Source organism: Phascolarctos cinereus, unplaced genomic scaffold (assembly GCF_003287225.1).
Source record: "Phascolarctos cinereus isolate Bilbo 61053 unplaced genomic scaffold, phaCin_HiC Scaffold_9;HRSCAF=440, whole genome shotgun sequence".
NCBI classification, from domain to species: Eukaryota; Metazoa; Chordata; class Mammalia; order Diprotodontia; family Phascolarctidae; genus Phascolarctos; species Phascolarctos cinereus.
This window is the reverse complement of record NW_027556402.1, coordinates 217,440,729-217,461,527: the sequence shown is the minus strand read 5'-3', so window position 1 is coordinate 217,461,527 and position 20,799 is coordinate 217,440,729. Positions and strand designations below refer to the sequence as shown.

The following is a 20,799-nucleotide window of genomic DNA, read 5'->3' as shown; positions in this document are numbered from 1 at the left end:
ATTATAGACCAAGCTTTCCTTTGCCCAGAATAATATCTGCAAATAATCACCTAATACTTTGCTCCTTTAGTAGTAAAGTAGGGCTAGGAACGGATGTTAGACCTGTACTTTACTTAGCAAAGGGAATTCCCATGTAAGGGAGCTACCAAAGCAGGTCAGCACTTAAGAGTCTCAGACAGTTTCCTAAGAGCACTGAGGGGTTTACTGATTTGTCTAAGGCCACTCAGGCAGCATGTATCAGAGGCAGGTCTTGAACCTAGGAATTCCTGGCTTCCAGGACTGCTCTCTGTCCAGTAGCCCATGATTTCTACTAAAAAAATCAGTGAGAGAGGTATAGAATAGAGTAGGTGGATGTCACAAAGGTTCAGTGAAGGTAAAACACCTCTAGAACCATAGAAGCAAATATTAATATGCAGTTATTCTGGGGTGAATTTCGACTAATCTTAAACACCCAACTCCTGTCCCCTCCCTTGGTTTTCTGTACAACTACGGAAATTCTAAAAAGTGTAGCAGTCTTTCAGAAAAAAAAAATCCTTACTTTCTGATTTTATAGTCAAATTTCACATTACTAAGTCATTTACCCCCACTAAGTACAATTTCAAATAATAACTTAATAAGCCCACATTGTCACCTCATATACCTATTAACTCCAGAATACCAGGCTGCTGCAAGACTTGTGTTGACTACTACATCTACAGGAACAAGATCTGCCAGGGCATTGTTGGAAGCACGCATTGTTCGAAGAATTCCTTTCCCTGCCTTCGGAGAAATAAAAACAAACATAATGCTTAAGATACTTAAACTCATATTATCTAAGCAAGGAAGAAAAAAAATATGTAACACTAATTAAATTAGAGGTTTACTCACAGCAATAAAGAGACCACTTGGTCCATTAAAGTTATCGATCCATCCCTGTTACCAAATGAAATATAATCATTTTAGAAATTGAAACTCCAGATTCCTTCCTTGAAATCTGCATCCCAACAAATACTTTTATGCAAACAGATTTTACCACTTCTATAAGGGAGCTGAAAGGGAGGGAAATTTTGTTGTGCTTATACACTTAAGTGCCACCTCCCAGCTTTTGACTAGGATTAGGAGCCTCTTCATAAGCTTTGGAACAAACACAATTTAACTCATAACAATTCTACTGCTCTTACATAAATTCATGGTTGTAGTCCACTGAGCAGAAGGGTGGATGATAAGGAAATCTTCCTATTTAAAATTAACCGGTAGGAGGAAACAGATATAAGCAGAACAAAGCAATCAGCATTGTCTCAAAAGACCAGTTTTCTTCCTGTACTCATCTAATTTCCAGGGTGACTTAGCTTCAGGTATTTTAAAGTGTATACTCTGTTGAACAGCAATTCATTAAATATAAATTATATTCAAGTCTAAAATTTGTTTACATCTTAATCCTCACAAGTATTCTTATTTTCTAATGTTGTGACCAAAGGAGAAAGGAAGGATTAGTGTCTTTAAGGGACTGGCCAGGCTATAGGTGGAAGAGTAAGACTCCTAAATGCTCTGACCATCACCATTTTTTCTTTTATACCAGGATCCCAAATCAGTGATGAAGACTGAAGGCCATGATGATGATGTGTGTGTGTGTGTGTGTGTGTGTGTGTGTGTGTGTGTGTCTATATATACATATATATATATATATGTATATATAGACACACACATATATGTATGTATATGTATATGTATATATGTGTATATATACGTATGTATGTATATATACACACACATATATATTTAAAATTAGACTTTATAAAATTCATATAACTAATTCATATAAAATTTAAATTTACTCTTGTAGACTTTCATATCAAACATAGGGAAAGCTGGCTTGAACAAGTCTTATTTGAATAGAATGCTATGACTTCATACCCCTCCATCTTAATTTTCAGTAAAAGAGAAGATTTCAATGTTGCTAATATACACTTCTAATATTTTTAATTCCTATATATTATCCAGCATCATAACAGAAGTACAACTATTTCCTAAAACTACCTTAAAACAATAGTCACTTTTATAAGGAACCATGTTCATCAATTATCACTTTAATGATTTATAATTACTTAATAATTAAGAATTACCTTACAATTCATAGTTTTGTCAAATTTTAGTCTACACCTCACTTTCTCAGATGTAACACTTCATAACGTGTAGATATATCAACATTCTATATTCTAGCCATGACTTACTGGGAAAGGCTCCTTCCAACTGGCACCAACAATTGAGGGCCTTACAATTGCCACATTCAGTTTTGCCCCTTCTTGCTGTACAACATATTCAGCCAAGGCTTTTGTATATATGTAAGTATTAGGTCTGTCTCCTATAAGTTTGGGAGTGATATCATTTACAAGTCCATCATCCATCCACCTAATAATCAAAGCAGTCACAAAAGAAAGAGGATTTAGTTTCCAAATGCTTTACTCTAATGAGTGTTTTTTAAACAGTTTCTCAAACACAGTGAACATGAATAAACATTCAAAGATTTAATTCAACTGGTTTTTCTTTGTTCAGTGAAAAATAATTTAGACTTTTTGCCCACTTCCCTCTTATCCCCCCAAAAAAAAACACAACAAAAACTTTACAAAAATCTAGCAAAGACAGCACAAATTTACAACGTACTCTGTGTTTTATACATGTATATACGTAAGTACATATGTATAAAGACTATGTTTGAATGCAAGAGTCAACCTTAAGTTTGAGAAGATTTCAATGCTGTCAGTAGACTGACCTGCCAATGCTAGGAACATAATAAACTTTTAAAACAGGTAATTAAGTAAACAAACAGAAAATAACAGTAAAAAACTATGCACTTTTCATTCCAAGATCAACAAGAAAAAATGAAATTAATAACTTCTGCCATGAGAAAATAGGTCTGCTTTGTTTTAATGCATATGAATAGATATGATACTACAAGTCTTGCACCCAGGAGGAAGTCAATGAGTATTCTTTCACGAGAAGAAACACCTCACTTTTTCCATAGTTTAGTTTATCTAAGGGGCCTTTTTGTGCCTTATTTGGTAGAAAGTAGGGATCGAAATACCAAGAAAACTGGGATAACACAGATGTAAGTAGGCCTCAAAAAGTTATGTGCAAAATGGAATATTTTAAATCTACTGTTAAAGGAATCCTTTTGCAGAATGAATAATCTTCATTTATTCTCTGTGTAGAATCACAGATTTTGAAGCAGAAGAGAAGGACCTTGGAGGTCATCTAGTTCAGAGATATCAAAGTAGGGAACCAGACAAAAATGTAATTGGGAAATGTTTAACAAAATAAAAATACAATACAATAAAAATAATGTTAATTTGTAGCTTCCTAAGTCAACACATGGCCCACTGTTTCTAATTGAGTTTGACACCACTGCTCTAGTTCAGTTTTTGCCCAAAGACACACAGTTGGTAAGTGAGTACATTTGGATTTTTTTAAAGCTATAAACCTACATCCAACATAAGAGTTTGTCATGAGCTAGGGTTAAAAATTAACTCAGATGGCCTTAATGTTCTCCATAAAGCAGAAGGTTGGGTTATATGCTATGATGAGATGGAGTGGGTTGTATGAGGAAAAAGTTTGGAATAGCTGATTGGGAAGTGGGATAGCAGGTCAATTTTTAAAAAGAAAGTAACATTCCCAGCTCAAATTTGATGAGCCAAAGAAAACAACAGCATCCACTTTCTCAAAAGTGTGCAGCAATTGATAAACGCTACTACTGAAATCAGGAATGTTCTAACCAAGTCAGAATTAACTAATAAGAAATACTCTCTTGCCAACTACTTACTAGAAAGGAGTAAGTAATGATGACTCATTAAAAGAACAGGCCTCACCTACTTGTTACTACCTCCATCTTCAACTTCAAGGAAACACTTAGTCTCTGTTATCAAGAGTGAAGTAGGTAGGGATTTCCTTCCACGTTCATTCCCACCTTCACTTGCAAAAGGAAGGTCTAGTACAAACCACAACTTCTACAAATGAATACACAAGGCCTGGAGAGGATCAAGTGGCCGGCCCAAAGTCATTCAGGCATTAAGTAGAAACCAGAGATTCAGACACAGATCTTTAGGCTCCAAACCGAGTACACTTCACCATGCTGCCACTCCCACACACGAATCGTTTATGGAAAGTACAGGAACATCAGCACTTATGGTGCTGAGATGCGACAGATGCTCAGATTTTTTTTAAATGTGGCCAAAACACTTGGTGAGGGAGAGAGGAAGGAAGGGATTTTAAAATTACTTGAAAGAAAAGCACGTATGTGTATTTTTTTAAAATCTCTGCATAACTCTAAAGTTTAATAAAAAGACATACTCTAGAGAATCAATTAGTTTCTTGGGGTCCACAGGAGGGGGATAGACCACTTCATCGATATGCTTTCGATTGCAGTATGCATAAGCTGTTGATACGTGCATGAACACTTCCAGATTCTTCATCTGCTTTGCGAGGAGAATAAGCTGTCGAGTAGCAATTACATTTAGTTGAACTGCATCTCTGTAAAGAAAAGTACATAATTAATATCTAGCCATAACTGGAAGATTATATTATTTACTTTGATACCCAAAGAACCTTATCCTATTTTTAAAAATAGAGGTGCGTGGAAAATTTTTCCACATTTTCTGTACGTGTGTATATATGCATATATGTGTGTTAAAACATATTAAAATGTACAAAAATAGATAAACAAATATATAATAATCAATTAAATTACTTTGAACTATTCGCAATTAAATAAATTAAATTCATCCCATAAAATCTCATAACTTATGTTTCATTTTCTTTAAGTTTTCATCAGGACATTTCTACCCATCTATCTTTTATATCATAGTATAAACTCTGTTCTTCATTTTTTTCTTTGTATTATTTCATAAAAGTTTTTCAATATTCCTCATATGCTTCAAACTTGTCAATCTTAATCAGATGATAATATTACATTACATTAATGTAGCACAATGTGTTTAATCATTCCCCTTTTGGTTGTTATTATTCAATTGTTTCAGTCATGTCCAATTCTTTGTGATCCCATTTGGGATTTTCTTGGCAAAGATAGTGGAGTGGTTGCCATTTCCTTCTCCAGCTCATTTTACATCAGATGAGGAAACTGAGGCAAATAGGGTGAAGTGACTTGCCCAAGGTCAGAAACGTATGAGGCTAGATTTGAACTTGGGAGGACGAGTCTTCCTGACTCAAGGCCCAATACCCTATCTATTACACCACCTAGCTGCTGATTATTCCTTTACTAATGGACATTTCATTTGGTTCTTAGTTTTGTTTTGTTTTGCAATTATAAATATAGCTATAAACATCTTCGAAGAAAAAGCTCTTTAAATAAAAACCCTAACTTTCAGGGTATATGCCCAGTAAGAAAATTCCTGGATCAAAGAATATTGCTTATTTCTATGACCTCTATTCTACACCGTGCTTACAGATCTCCCTCTAAAAAGATTACATGTTTGCCACCAGCACTGAGAAGGTAGAATGGTCAGTGGAAAAAAGTCAAAGGCTTTGAGTTCAAGTGACAGTTCTGCCTCTTACTCTCTATTTGACCTTGGGCAAGTTGCACAACCTTTCTGTGTCTCAGAGAGATAACTCATCTCTAAAATGAGAGTCTGTTTCAGCTCAAAGTCTGTGACCCTATGAATTCAAAACTCTGGTCAACACAGAATGTACCTAGTCAATTTGTATAAAAATATTCATAGTAGGTATATTCATATGTCAATCAATTAACAAGCATTTATTAAGAATTTACTACATGCCAGGCACTGTGCTAAGAGCTAGGGATTCAAAGAAAAAGTAAAATTATCCTCAGCCACAAGCAACATTCTAATGGGGGAGTCAACACAGATGAGAAGTTAAAAGATACAGAGTACAGAGTAGAGAACTAGCAGCTAGGCGAACCAAGAAGAGACTTCCTGGAGAGGCAGTGCTTGAGTTAAGTCTTAATGTAAATTACAGGTTGGGAGAGAGAGAAGCAGCGTGAGAGGCACAGACATGAGAGATGACAGCATCGTGCGCGAAGAACAGTGATCAGGCCTGGGTGGCTAGACCAAAGGGCAGGACATGGAAGAAAGCAGAATGTCCAAAGACTGGAAAAATCAGAAAGAGACAAACTTATGAAGAGTTTTCAATACCAAACAAAGGGCCATACATGTGACTGTGGCAGCATTAGGGAGCCCCTAGAATTTAGTAAGACAGGGATGAGGTGACAGGATCAGATCTAAAACATTTTAGAAAAATCTTAAGGTTAAATATTTAAAAGTGGAAGGGACCTTAGAACCCATGGAGTTCAACTTATTCATTTTACAGATGAGGAAACTGAGGCACAGTGAGGTTAAATGACTTGCTCAGGGTCACTCAGCTAGTAAACAACTGAGGCAGGATGTGAACTCCCATCTTCCTGACTCTAAGCCCAGTACTCTATCTGCTACTTCATGCCGCCTTTCAACTTTGACAACTATGAGAAGGATGGATTAAAGAGAAGGAAAGCCTAGCAGCAGGGAAACCAATGAGGAGCCTATGACAATAGTCCAGGCAAGATGTAAGGAGGGTGTAATTTAGGGTGGAAGTCATGTGAGTGTAGAGACAGGAAGACCTAAGCAAAGGATATTGTGGTGAAAGAAATTATAAGATTTTGCAACTAATTAGACATGTGGAAACAACCTGTATGTCCAACAAATGAGGAAAAGGTGAACAGGTTCTAATATATTTATGGACTGGCATACTATCATATAACAAATGACAATTACAAAAATTATAGCAAATATAAAAAGATATTATGAAGTGGTGAAGGAGAATCAAAACATTATGTAGATGAAAACTATAACAAACAAAAGATGAGGGGGAAACATAAAAGCATAAGGACAGAAGAAAACAGGATTTTTAAAAGAAATTTTGTGAACTCAGTACACATTCTTAACAAACTGAAAATTATCTGGAGCCTGTAATTTCATATAAATCGTTCATACTTTATATGAATGTTTTTGTTAAGTTATCATAACAATAAAAACTTAAAAATGGGAATTAGGTCAAAAAGCAAAAATTTTGAAATGAAAATAGGTTTATATCAAACAGGATTATGTTCAAAGATTAATTCACATAGCAAAGATTTGAGAATAATGTGGATGTAAACGTAATATGTGAAATCAGAATATATAAAACGTAAATGTAAAAATATACTATGTAAAATAATATATAAGCATCATCACTGGCAAGGACATGGAAATAAATAGCTTCACTAAACTGAGTCTGATTTAAAATGGTATCCATAAGACTGCGGTAGGGAATTTTTAACAAAAGTAAGAGTTTCTTTAGTTCTGGTTATAAAAGTCCTATCACTTTATATCTGCAACAAAATGGTTGTTTAAGGAACAAACTGAACAGAAAATAGCAGACAGTGATAGTGGGGCCATTAGGTTTAGACTCTAACATCCTATTTTCCAATGTGATACCAGAGGAAGTAGAAATGGCACTAAAGCAAATAATCATAAAAGGAACAGATGAACTAGATAGAAGCATACAGAAAGGAGGTGCACACTGGAGGAGACACGATTTAAGGGTGTGCATAAAGCATCTAAAAAAGGAGAAATGAGGAAGTGTCCACCACTCATTTGTCTGCCAGCAACGAGCCTATTTTCCCAACTCTACAAAGTGACATCAGGCTCTATCCATCTCCAGATAGCATGTTTCCTAAACTGCCTCATAATTGACTACTTTGCATTTATTCATTTGGGTTTATTTTCTTTACATTTATTTTATGTGTACTCATACAGGTATTTGCTGTCTCCCCTATTAGAATAGAAACTCTCTGGAAGTAGAAATATTCCATCTTTTGTATTTGTAACCCCAAAGTTTGGCACAGAGAAGGCTCTTAATAAATGCTTGCTGGCTGATTTACCGATTGTATTAAATTCTGATTAGTGTTCGATGATGTCACTAGATTTCATCATGTTTCATAATACAAGGCAGTGTGCCGCTGCCCAGCTCTCAAGCTGAGCGCAAGACAGCCACTGCCCCTTGAGGGAAAGATCAGACACCCCAATGATGAATATCACAAAGAAAGTAAGAATTCCACTCAAATGACTAAGTGGTCCCTTATTCTTCACAACAAGGAGAGGAGAACAGTGTCCTTTCCCCCTCCTTTGTGTGTTGTTAAAAGAACAATGGATTCGGAGTAGAACACGTGCGTCTGAGTCCTTGCTCTGCCACTGACTAGTTGTATGACCTTTGGCAATTCACTTTACCTCTCATAAACCTCAATGTCTTCATCTATAAAATGGGAGTTAACATTTGAGTTTTAAATTTTACCTTACAGGAACTATGGGGATCAAATGGGAACTCTAAGTGACTTGTAAACACAGGGCCCTACCACAAAAAACAGGAAAGGAAAAATGAATCGGCAGTAACAAAAGCAGAGATTTCTTCCATAGAGGTGGATATCTGGGTTTCCCTTGCCACTTTCTACTTTTACTTTTATCCTTCCAGGAAGGATTACTTTGAAAAGGTTAATTTACCTACTGGAAAACCAAGTCAATAAGAATTTCTTAAATGTTTACTACTGGGCAAAAAGGCATAAATATAAATACAAAACAGAAAGAAAGCCAGTGTTGGCCCTCAAAAAGCTTACATTCTCTAGGGGAAAGAAAACACACACAATGAACTGAAAAGGGGAGGGCAGAATACTCAGACAGAAACATTATACAGAAAGTCAAGAGTGGATCTTAGAAAGGAATAATGACTGGCCTGGACATTTTCTTTAAAATGGAGAGTCTTCTGGGAGGAATCAGCCAGTCAGAAGGGGCCTTCTGGGAAAGAAGGTATGTCCAGTGTAAGAAATATGTGAGAAATCCAGGGTGATGTGAACTTGTTTATTACCTGACCAGCCCGGCTAATGAATTTTCATCACAAAGGCCAGTGTCCTTAAATTTCTTCTTGCAATAGTGGTATGCCAAACAGATGTTTTATACTGAATTCACAATAGAAAATCTGAGCAGAGATCAAGGCACTATTCTGACTGGCCACTGGCCAGGGCTTGCTTCTGTTGTGTGGAAGCTTTGTGGTAACAATATACAATATAACAAAACTTTATAAAAACAAAAACAAAACAAAACAAACAAGCCTTTAAAAATAAAGGGTATCACAAGAGACTGAAACTAGTTTATTATCTTCTGCAAATTCTTGGTGCAGATATATCTGTTTTGTTTAGATGCATCATGGTGTTGTAGGAAGGGTGTTGAACTTGGGACTCCACAGAGACTGGGACTTTGTTATTCTGAAAAATTATTGGCAAAGTGTTAAGTAATATTTTAACAAGGTGGGTTTTTCCCCCTGCCATCTTGGGAAGAGACATCATTACAAGTATTTTTTTTTAAATCTACACTAATTAGATTTCTAATAATATTGGGTATTTTTAAAATCCATCCCCCCCCCAAAACCCCTGCCAAAAGCAGGTGTTTCTTTTCCTGAAGAAACCTTCTGATTAAAATCAAGAAGGCACTCCTTTAAAAGGTCATCGTGAGAAATGTGTGGCTTATACTATTGAACATGGTCTTCATAGACAGGAGATGGAGTAGAAAGATAAAATGTCCTAACAATAATCTGCAAAGGGGGAGGAGAACATAGTGAAAAGCTAACAGTTTGAGGACAAAGTGGGCTATCAAAAAGAATAAGAAACTAACTACTCAAGAGAAAAAATGAAAACAGTATCAAGAGAACAGCAGATAAGCCTAAATTTTTCCACCAACTTCCCCACAGCTTCCCTTCCTTCTCCCTCACTTTACTTCTCCTCTGAAATAGAAAGTGAAGCTTTAATCTTGGCAAAAACGTTTTTGGTAAAAACACAATTTTCCAGCATCTTTAAACTGAAGAAAAGGAAGGAAAAAAAGAAGGAAATTATTTTGAAAACATCAAGACATTGAAAACCACACACAGCATCCGGCCAAACATTGCACATAATTTCAACATACTTTGACTAAAAAAAGTAGGCTATTTCAATAAAATTTACCTTTTAGTCTCTATCAAATAGTTTTAAAAGAAATTGCAAAATTAAGAATTCATATAAATATCTAGACTTACCTTAAATTTTCATTAAATCTGACAGTGGCTGCACAGTGGAATATGATATTAGTAGAATCTAAGATCATATTTTTGTTTTCTTCACTAAGGGCCAGTTTTGGTTGTGTGAGTTCACTGCTGACTGCTATGATTTTTTGTCTGAATTGTGGATTTTCATCTCTCAGTCTGTCAAAAAGCTATAAAAGAACAAAAAGGAAGATAGGGCTAAAAATGTCGTATTCTAAGAATTTTTTTGCAAAGTACTGATCCAAGAAAGAGCCTCCAAACATTTAATGATATAATTAGGCAAATTTGAGTAGTACTGACTTTCAAAAATGGACTTCAAAACCAAAGGTTAAATATATCAAAAGGGAGGAAAAACACCACCAACACAGAAAACCACTGGGACTGCCTGATATAGTCTGGTGTATTTTTTTTTTAATCAATATGAAAAGGAAATAAACTGAATGAACTCTTTCTTTGTCTCTACACTGGGCCAGCCATTTTTGAACAACTCATCCACCACCTCTGTCTTTCTTCCTCTCTGTCTTCAATTTATACTAGATTTGCCAGCTTATCTCTACCAAGATCTACAACCTTTAAGGAAAACACTTTCCTATTCCTAGCTAATGTGATCCTGGCACCTGTTTCACAAATTTTTCCTCCTTACCACTCACTGTCAGTTATATTCCTAAAACACTGCTCTTACTATGTCAACCCCATACTCAATATCCAGTGGTTTCCTCTCACCTTCAGGATTAAATATAAAATCCTCTACTTGGCATTCAAAGTCCTTCAAAACCTGCTTTCTCTCCCACTCCCGTCCAGTCTTCTTATACCTTACACCCCCCACTATACACACTTTGATCAAGTAATACTGGCTTCTTCTGCTGTTCTTCAAACAAGATTCCAGGAATTCACACATACACACACACACACACACACACACACACACACACACACACACACACACACGCCTAGAATGCTCTCCCACCTCATTTCTTCCTTCAGGTCCCAGCAAAAATCCTGCCTTCTACAGAAAGCCTTACCCAATCCCTTCTTAATTCTAGTGCTTCCCTTCTGCTGGATATTACCCATTTGGCCTATATTAGGCTGGTTTGTACTCATGTTTGTTTGTATTTGCATGTTGTCTCCCCCAACTCCCATTAGATGGTGAGCTAGTTAAAAGCAGGGATGGTATTTTCCTTTTCTTTATAACCCCAGAGCTGAGTACTGTGCCTGACACAGAGTAGGCACTAAATACATGGTTACTGACTACAGGATTTGAAACCATTCCTCCCATACCTCATCCCATTACCCCACTTCCTAGGGACAGTCAGCAATTCCGAGTTTTCTGCTACCTGAAATGCCTCATCCTTGCCATTATCTACTGGCTCCCCTTCATCACTCTCCTTCACTCTCCTCAAGGCTCAGTCAAGATCTCTAATCTTCACTCTTCACAATACTCCTAAGCACCTACTATGTGCCAGAAAGTATATACTTTAAACTCAAATATCCAATGAATTCTTATTGATTCAATGATCACTTCCACACAAAGGAAGTGAATATCTAGAGAATCTGGAACTGTGACAGGCCTTGGCGATCATTCTATCTAATGTCCTCATTTCATATGAGCGAAAAATACCTCCCGCTCCAGTTTCTCATTGGCTCTAGGCTTTCAAGTTCCAAATACTTGCCAAACATTTTCAAATGAATATTGCACCATTACCTCAAATACATGTCCCCAAACTTAGCCTTTTTTTCTACTTAACTGGCTTCCCTTCAAGGAAGGATAGCATTAGAGCTGGACCATGAAGGAAAGGTACAATTTCAATAGAGGTGCTAGAGAAGAGCGTTCCAGGTAAAAGAAACAGCATGAAGAAAGAGGGCAGGTAGGAAAGTATGAGGTATGATTGTGGAATATCTTGCACCACCCCTTCCCCAAATGTTTTTCACGTGAATTTACACGAATCATTTAATTCAGCAGACAGTTTTTCTTTCCATTAATTTATTTCCATTCAGCCAGCACTCAACCCAATTCAACAAAAATGTTTAGATTCCAAGTATTCCCACTTAATGACAGCTACAAAAAAATTAGCACGGTTAAAATTTGATTCAAAAGTAAAGTGGCTCATACTGGTTAACGCTTACTTCTCTCTTGCTCCCTTAAAACCAAAAATTACCATAAGGATTCTAGCATAGGCTCCTCAACAAAAATAATAAAGCCAAGAGTACAAGCAGTTGGAACGATAACATTTTAAACAAGAAATCTAAAGTCTAAATTTAGTACCAAACCTAGAGTTCAACCTTTCACCTGCTGAACAAAGCTGCATCTTTGTTTTAACAGGTTATAAATATTAAGATGAGGCACATCTAGCAGTTAACACAACTGAGGAAGGAAAACATCTCAGCATGCTGTGTGTTATTTGTTTATGACCTAAAATGATCCTACCTCCTTTCAGCAAAGCCAAACTATCCTAGCTAGAATAATCTGACAAAATTCAAGGTGTGCCAAAGTATATTACTATAATTTTAAGCTATTAGAAAGGGCCACTAAATCACTGCCCAAGGACTAAATCTGGCCAGTTAGCTGCTTTTATGTAGCTTGAGAGAGAAGAATGGTTTTAACATTTTTCAATACAATAAAACTTTATTTTAAAATGTAAAAACCATTCTTAGCTCTGGACTGCAGTTCTGGAACTGTAGTTTGCCAATCACTCTATTAAAGTTTAAAACTGCATAAAGACTTTTGGAACATACTGTTCATTAAAGGGATTTTTCTTAACTACTCTGCTGTCCTCCTTTTCTCCCAGATCTGGACAAAGTTCTACTTCTGTTACTAGTGAGTTGAAAATGAGGGGCTAAATTATAAGGTGCAAACCCCTAGTACCCTTCTATCTCCAGCCAATGAAAGCAAAATTCATACTCTCTAAATCATAGTGGCAATGAAGAGTATCATGATCATCCCATCCCTGGGAAAATCACTTATTCTCTTTGTGCCTTGGTTTCTTCATCTGTAAAATGAAAATAATGAACTACAATAAGCTCTCAAGTCCATTTTACCAATCTTACCCTAACCTCTCTGCTGACCTTCCATCTCACATTTCCAACTATCTTTCAAACATTTCAAGCTGGATGTCCAGTAGAAATATTAAAACTAATATGTCCAAAATGGAATTCATTTTCTTTCCCCCTAAATCCACCCCCTCCAATTTTCCCTACTGTTAAAGGGACCATAATTCTCCCAGTGCTACAACCTAGAAGTCATCTTTGCCTCCTCATTATCTCTCACCTCTCATATCCAATCTGTTGCTAAGACTTATATAACAATTTCACTTTTGTAGCATCTCTTGAATAAGCTCCCTCCTTTCCTCTGACACTGCCACTATTCTGCCCTCACTACCTCATGTATGGACTACTGTAATAGCCTGCTGGTAAGGTCAGCTTGCCTTAAGTCTCTCTGACTCTAATCCATCCTCCGTTTGGTTGCCAACATAATTTTCCTAAAGCTCAAGTCTGACTATGTCACTCCCTCTGCCAAAAAAAAAAAATTGCAGTACCTTCCTATCACTTCCATGATCAAATACAAAATCCTAACCTAGCCCCAACAAACACACACTTTCTAGCCTTCTTTCATCTTACTCCCCCCAATACATTACTCTTCAATTCAGTGACACTGGCCTCCTGGCTGTTCCACAAACAAGCCACTCCGTCTCTTGACTCTAGGCATTTTCTCTGATGACACGTCCCCCATGTTTGCAATGCTCTCCTCCCCATCTTCGTCTCCTGGCTTCCCTGTCTTCCTTTAAGTCCCAAATAAAATCCCACCCTCTATAGGAAGCTTTCCCCAAACCTAATTCTAGTGCCTGCTCCCTTTTGATTATTTTCTATTATCCTGTATATAGCTTGTTATTACATATTTGTTTGCTTTTTGTCTCCCCCTTTAGATTGTCAGCTCCTTGAAGACAAGACTGTCTTTGTGCCTCTTTTTTTTCTCCAATGCTCCAGAGTGCCTGGCATAGAGTAAACATGTAATAAAATGCTTACTGACTGAGACTTTAGCTCTTAAATTAAACCTCACCTATTTCAGTCATCATTCTTCCTGCTAATATCACAAATGCTAATTAAGAAAATATCTTTGATTCATTTCTCTTTCTCACCTCTTAAAGCTATAATTTAAGCCTCAATTATCTAAGACTACTAAATCACCTAAACTGCCTCTCCTAGTCTCTTTGCCAACAGTCCACCAACACCTCCAAACTAATCTTAAAATACTGCTTTCATACTGTCTGCTCATTTGCTCAAAAGATTCTAATGCCTCCCCAGGGTCCAAAAGATAAAGTCCCAAATCTACTTCCTAACATTCAACGCTCTCTACATTTTACTACTTCAACAACATTACTTCTACTCCCCATCATAAACCTACCACTCTATTTCACAGTGACTAGCTCCTATCTTTTTTTAAAAAACATAACAAGCTTATCACTCCAGCACCCTGATATTAGTCTCTAACACTAGTTCCTTCCTAACTCAAATGCTCTTCTGCATCTAATCAATTCCTACCTCCTCTGTGAAGCCTTTGGTGACCAATGCTCCAACTACATCATATTTTCTTCCTCCAAAACCCAACACAGAAGACCTGGAAGGGACCTTAGAAATCTTCTAGCCTAACCCCCCATCCCCTATCCTACTGATGGGAAAAACTGATACACAGAGGCATTAATTAATGTACCCAAGGCCACATAACTATTTAATAGTCGAGCCATGGTTAGTACAAGATTGCCCAGTTCCTACACCTGAGGCACTCAAATCTCAAAAGAGAAACAGAATTACAGAATTTGAGGGGGAAAGGGATCAACTCTCTTATTTTGCCAATAAGAAAACTAAGGTCCAGAGAAATAATGTAAATTTATAATTTATAGTAAATGAAAGAGTTAGACCCAGGTATTTTGACACCTTGTAATTCATATGACAATCATTTCCTAAGCACCTATAATGTCCACGATACTCATGATTTAAAAAAAAAAAAAGATAGTCTGTTTTCCAGGAGCTCCTATGCTATTAAGTGGAGAACTAATCTAGGGTTCTATGTATGATAGAGATCATCTGGGAAAGATAATAAAAGGAAAGAAAGAAATATTATAATGTTAGTATATAACAAATTCAAACTAAAGACACGGACAAATCTTTCTTTGTATTAACTAGCCAAGAGGTTAATCTTTGGTAACGAAAGAGGACTTCAAGGTACTTGGACATTTGCTAGAAGACTCAATCTGCTAAAAAGCAGAGCACCTAACACAACTGTTAGCAAGTGAAGAATTTATTCTCTCTCAGCAAGAACAGAGAAGCTCTATTCTGAATTTAATTCTGACCAAGAAAGAAGCAGCTGAGGATATGGAAGCAATGAGAACCTTAGGAAAAAATGACCATATCATCCTAGAGTTCATAAAAGCCAAGAAAAGAAACACTAGACGTAAGTATGTTAGAGTATAACACGAAAATATACTCTGTGAAACTAGCAACTTGGAACTAACTCGAAATATCTATGAATCTCTAAAAGTTTAACAGACCATATCATACGGAAAAAACCAACAAGGAAGAAAGGAGAAAGGCATCTAAAGAAACTGGTATGACTATACAGGCAGTACTCTGGAGACCTTAAGATTAAAAAAATAATAAAAGTTCACATTTACATAGCATATTAGTTTACAAAATACGTTCCTCAAAGTATCCTTTCCAGCAACCCTATGAAACAGGTCATAATTTTTAAAGAACAAGTTTAAAGGAGGAAAAGTAATATGTAACTCAAAGGCAGTAACTTTTGTTAACTATAGGGCTGACTAAAATGCTAATGAATGTCAAAACTTTGAAAATGTATTACATAAGTTGATTTTTAAATCTGGGAACTGAAGTTAAGAAGCATCTTTTAAAAATTACATGATAATGAAGACAAATATTTACCCTAAATCTTTTCTTCTCATCAACCAAATGATAATTTAAAAAAATGAGTCCAATGTTATTTCACATTTCAGATGGTAGTGGGTCTAATTAAAGGAAGGGTAAGCATTTTCCGTTTCAAAATACTTCCTATTTAATGAAGTCATGTATATGAATCAAGCACAACCAAAAGATAAACATATACTATTACTAAAACTATGTACATGAAGACAATGCTAAACAGCAAAAGTATGAGGGGACAGGGTAAGAGAATGTTACATCTTTCAGGTCTCTATGGCATCCTATGTGCCTAAAAGAATTAGAACACTTTAAATACAATCATCCCTAGGGATACAAATGCTCTGGATATAAAGACTTTTTTCTACATAACTGAAACTTAATACATTAGTGCTGAAACTTTTTTTTAATCTAAAATTCTTCAAAAATATCTTAGTAGGGGCAGCCAAGTGGTGTAGTGGATAGAGCATCAGCCCTGAAGTCAGGAGGATCTGAGTTCAAATTCGGCCTCAGACCAAACACCTGACACTTACTAGCTGTGTGACCCTGGGCAAGTCACTTAATCCCAATTGCCCCCCCCCAAAAAAAAGCTTAGCAAATAAGAGTATAGGAATCATAAAACTTTTTTCTGTCAATATTTATATTCTACAACATGACTGTTTTCTTACCACTGTCAGTGGCTTTGTTTGTCCATGCCATATTCACCACTACTTATCCTCCACTGAATTAAATCTTGCCAGTTCTGTTGTTTTCCATTCCCTTTCCTTTGCCTTTGTATTTCTTTTGTGTGTGTGGGGGGGGGGTTTGTCTCCTATCTCTTTTCTTTCTGAGACTTCTTCTCAGTTTAGGAACTAGTGAGACTTTGTTTAACACCTCTCACCAACGATAACAAATTTCTTCAGATCTGTCAACTGACCCATCACTTTATGTCTTATGTAATCCTTGTGGGATTTCTTGAATATTTTCACTACTGCTTAGAGTAGCTTAATTTTTCTTTGTAATTCCTAGTTCCTCAATGCTCCCCAGGGTTGAGATGCCAGACAACTGACAGCTTGAAATCTAAGGTATTACTGCACACTTTTGAAGAGCAACTGACAATACATGGAACTGCCATCAATGACCATTACAAAAAAGAAGTGGAACATACCTCCAAATAAAAGGAATATACAGCAACTGATAATGCTTACTATGCATACAGTAGCAGTGCCAAAGATAAATTATGATGTTTTACTATTCTTCAAAATACTTACATTCCATATTTTAAAAAGTGCTTTAACACTATTTTTTCAAATTATCTTCAGTGCTTCATAGTCGGCATCTTTCCCAAACAAAATTTACTCTCTAACTTTACAAAAAGTACTCACAATAGAGATTAATAATTTTTCTACTTCTCGGCACATTTTCAATATTTTAGTGAAATACTGTACCATTACTGCACACTAGAAGATTTCAAGGGTTCTGGCAAGTTGCATCAAGCTCTTTCTTCAATATACAAAGAAGCATTTTACGGGCTTATTTATTGTATCACACATATTTTCTACTGATCATTTTCTGGACTCACCTTGCCACTGATTACCTCCTCCACTCGCTCCTGCGGGGTCTGGGCAGCTTTCTGCCTCACTAAGACGTACACTGAATTCACCTTAGGACAAGACCGAAGTAACTTTTCGAGAAGCACCTTCCCCAGGAAGCCAGTGGCGCCTGTGAGTAGAACGTTCTTTCCTTCATAGTATTCTGGAATTGAAACCATTCTGTCCCTAGGGAAAATAAAGTAAGCACTTGTAACTAAAATGATCTTATTGCTCAGAATTTGTCCAAATAACAAAATCCATATGTTCAAACAAAATGAAAGAACCTCGTATACCTCAGGGTGGAAATGTGGAGGGAGTCCTGGATTCAGAGAATTCGGAGATGGAAGGAACTTTCTCTACACAGCCCATCAGTAAGGAGCCATCCAACCTCTGCTCTAAAACTTCTAGTGAAGAAAACCTTCTACCTCCTGGGGCAGTCCATTCCACTTTTGGACAGCTTTAATTATTTGGAATTTTTTTTCTTTCTATAATGTAGAAACTTCTCTCACAACAACTTCCTTCTACTTACTTTCTGAGGCCAAGCAGAAAAATTCTAATTTCTCTTCCTCATAGTAACACTTCAAAAACCTACACATAGTAGGTGCTAAGTAAATGTTTACTGACGACTATCATGGCTCCCTTAAGTCTCCCCTTCATTAGGCTAAACATTCTCAGATCTTTCAAATCTTCCAATGGGGAAGCATAACAGTGGGGGAAGAGAGCTGGATTTGGAGGTAGAAGGCCTGGACTCAAAGTTGCTTCTCTACCAAATACTAAGACAATTCACTTGCCCTACTGGGGCCAAAGCTTCTTCAAATGGAAATGAGGAAACTGGCCTAGGTAAATTCCAAAGTCTCTTCTAATGCCGTAACTATGATGCTATGCTCCTGAAGGTCTTTACTACCCTGACATGCATCCCTTAGATGTTCTCCAATTTATCAATGTCCTACCAGTCTTTAGGCTCCACAATGGCAAGGACTATAAACATGTTCTCTCCAAATACCTTTCATACAGCAGTTCCTTAATATTTTTCTTTTTATGTTTACAAAGGATAGTTTTTTAAATAAGATTTTAGAGAGTTTCCAAAGAGCTCCAAGCCTCCTTTTCATTAGGATAAAACCCTTTAGTTGTAGTCAAATCCAATTATTATGAACATTAAAAGGATTCAAATGGTTTCATTGCTTCGCCTATTTTTGATATTTCAAATGGAATGCTACCATATAAACTATAAAAGTTTGCTTTCAAAAAGATTTTTTAAAACTCCAGGTCAAGTTATACATGTGGATAAATTCTATTAAGTATTTTTAAAAATAAATTCAATCTATGCTATTATTTTTTAAAACTGAGAAAACACTAAGAAATAACTTTTATGTGACAAATGTTGCTTTAATAACTAAAACATGGAAAAATAAAGAACCACAAAGGAGTTATCACTAAGCAATTCAATCATTTAAAATGAAATCCTAGCAAAAAGATTACAGTAATATAATCCAAAAAATTATACACCACAACCAGAGTAGATTTATACGAGGGAATGCAAGGATCGTTCAATCTAATTATATGCGTGTATATTAAAATCTAACAATATTATTATGTCATAGGATCAGAAATGTAGAGCTAGATGACAGGGACCTAAGAGGCCATTTAGTCCAATCCCCTCATCTTACACATGAGAAAACAGAAGCCAAGGGTACATAAGTGATTTGCCCAAGGTCACCCAGTGAACTGCAGAGCTGGGGTTTGAAATCCAAGTCCTGCGTCTCTAAAATACAACACTTCAAGTACACGTACGAAATCGAATACTGCACTGACCCCAACATCGTAATGCCATTTTGGCCCTCTTCAAGCAGAAAGGACAAAAAACACCACTTCAAATACAGCATATTCAATTACAACGCTCATTTGTGCAGAAAACCCTAAAAATCATAGGCAAAGAAGGGCATTTTCTTAATATGACAAAAAAGTACATATCTAAAACAAAAACAAAAAAGCACTAGAAGCTGCTTCAGTCAATACAGTAGTAAAGCCAGAGTGCTGTCTCTCATCAGTTGACACTGTTCTAGAAATGCTAGTATTAGCAATAACAGAAAAAGAAACTAAAGGCATAAATATTGGTAAAGAGATTATTGCTATGTGCTGATGACGAGACACCAGAGATTCAGCAAACGAAATAACTGAGAAAATTGGGACCTTCAACAAAGTAACCAGATATAAAAATAAATAAACAAAAATCACCAAGATATGACAGCAACAAAATCTAAGAGGAAATAATAGAAAGGGAAATCGATGCAAAATGCACAACTATCAATCTATCCTGAAACTCAAAACTTATATGAATATAATTATAAAAATTATTTAAAGAACTAAAGAAACAGAAGGATATTAACTTACTTGTCCAGACTGTGTCAATGTAATATAAAAATTATGCCAATTAATTCACAAATTTAGTACTATGTTTATCAAACTGCAAAGGGGTTACTTTAATGATTGATACAAAAATAACAAAATTCATCTGTAGGAACAAAATGTCTAGAATTTCAAGGGAAATAAGGTGGAGTGAAGAGGGGAATGAAGGAGGAAGTACCACTTCCAGACATCAAATTATACGTAAAACAGTATTCAAAAAAACTATTTGGTACTACAGTTAAAAAATAAAAATATAGTTCAATGGAACAAAGTTGATAAGCAAGAATTAGACACAACTGAACTCAAAAATTTCCTATTTGACAAGAACTGATATTAGCATTTGGCAGAAATCAAGTTTAAACCAACATTTTATACCACGCATGACTATAAGAACAAAATGGACACCTGATCTAAACATAAAATGTTGTGCCATATGGAGCTATAAATTGGTCCGATCATTTTGGAAAATAATTTGGAATTATTTGAGATGATAGCTAAAATATTCACACCTTTTTACCCAGAGGTTCCATTATTAAACATATACTACCCCCTAAGGATATCAATGATAAAAATTAAGGCCTTATATACATCAAAATATTTATAGAAGCACTTTTTGTAGTAACAAAGTACTGGAAACAAAGGAATTGCCCATTCAATGGGGAATAGCTAAAGAAACCGTGGTATGTGAATATAATGGAATATTACTATCCTATAAGAAACAATGGATATCATGAATCATTGGAAGTCTTAAATGAATTGATACAAAGGGAAGTAAGCAGAACCAGGAAAACAATTTGTACTATTAAAA

At 36.0% G+C, this 20,799-nt stretch overlaps 1 protein-coding gene across 9 annotated transcripts in view; it reads right to left on the bottom strand.

Moving 5' to 3' along the window:
* FAR1 (fatty acyl-CoA reductase 1) overlaps window positions 1–20,799 on the bottom strand; it is a 104,830-nt gene that overhangs the window by 29,748 nt on the left and 54,283 nt on the right. For all 9 annotated transcript variants that reach the window (XM_021001970.2, XM_078148132.1, XM_021001968.2 and 6 more), the window contains 6 exons: window positions 17,576–17,771; window positions 10,081–10,256; window positions 4,324–4,503; window positions 2,211–2,388; window positions 868–912; window positions 641–759 (listed from right to left, as the gene is read on the bottom strand). In XM_021001970.2, the coding sequence (XP_020857629.1) occupies window positions 641–759; window positions 868–912; window positions 2,211–2,388; window positions 4,324–4,503; window positions 10,081–10,256; window positions 17,576–17,764 (887 nt within the window). In that variant the 5' untranslated portion in view covers window positions 17,765–17,771. The remainder of the gene's footprint in view (window positions 1–640; window positions 760–867; window positions 913–2,210; window positions 2,389–4,323; window positions 4,504–10,080; window positions 10,257–17,575; window positions 17,772–20,799) is intronic.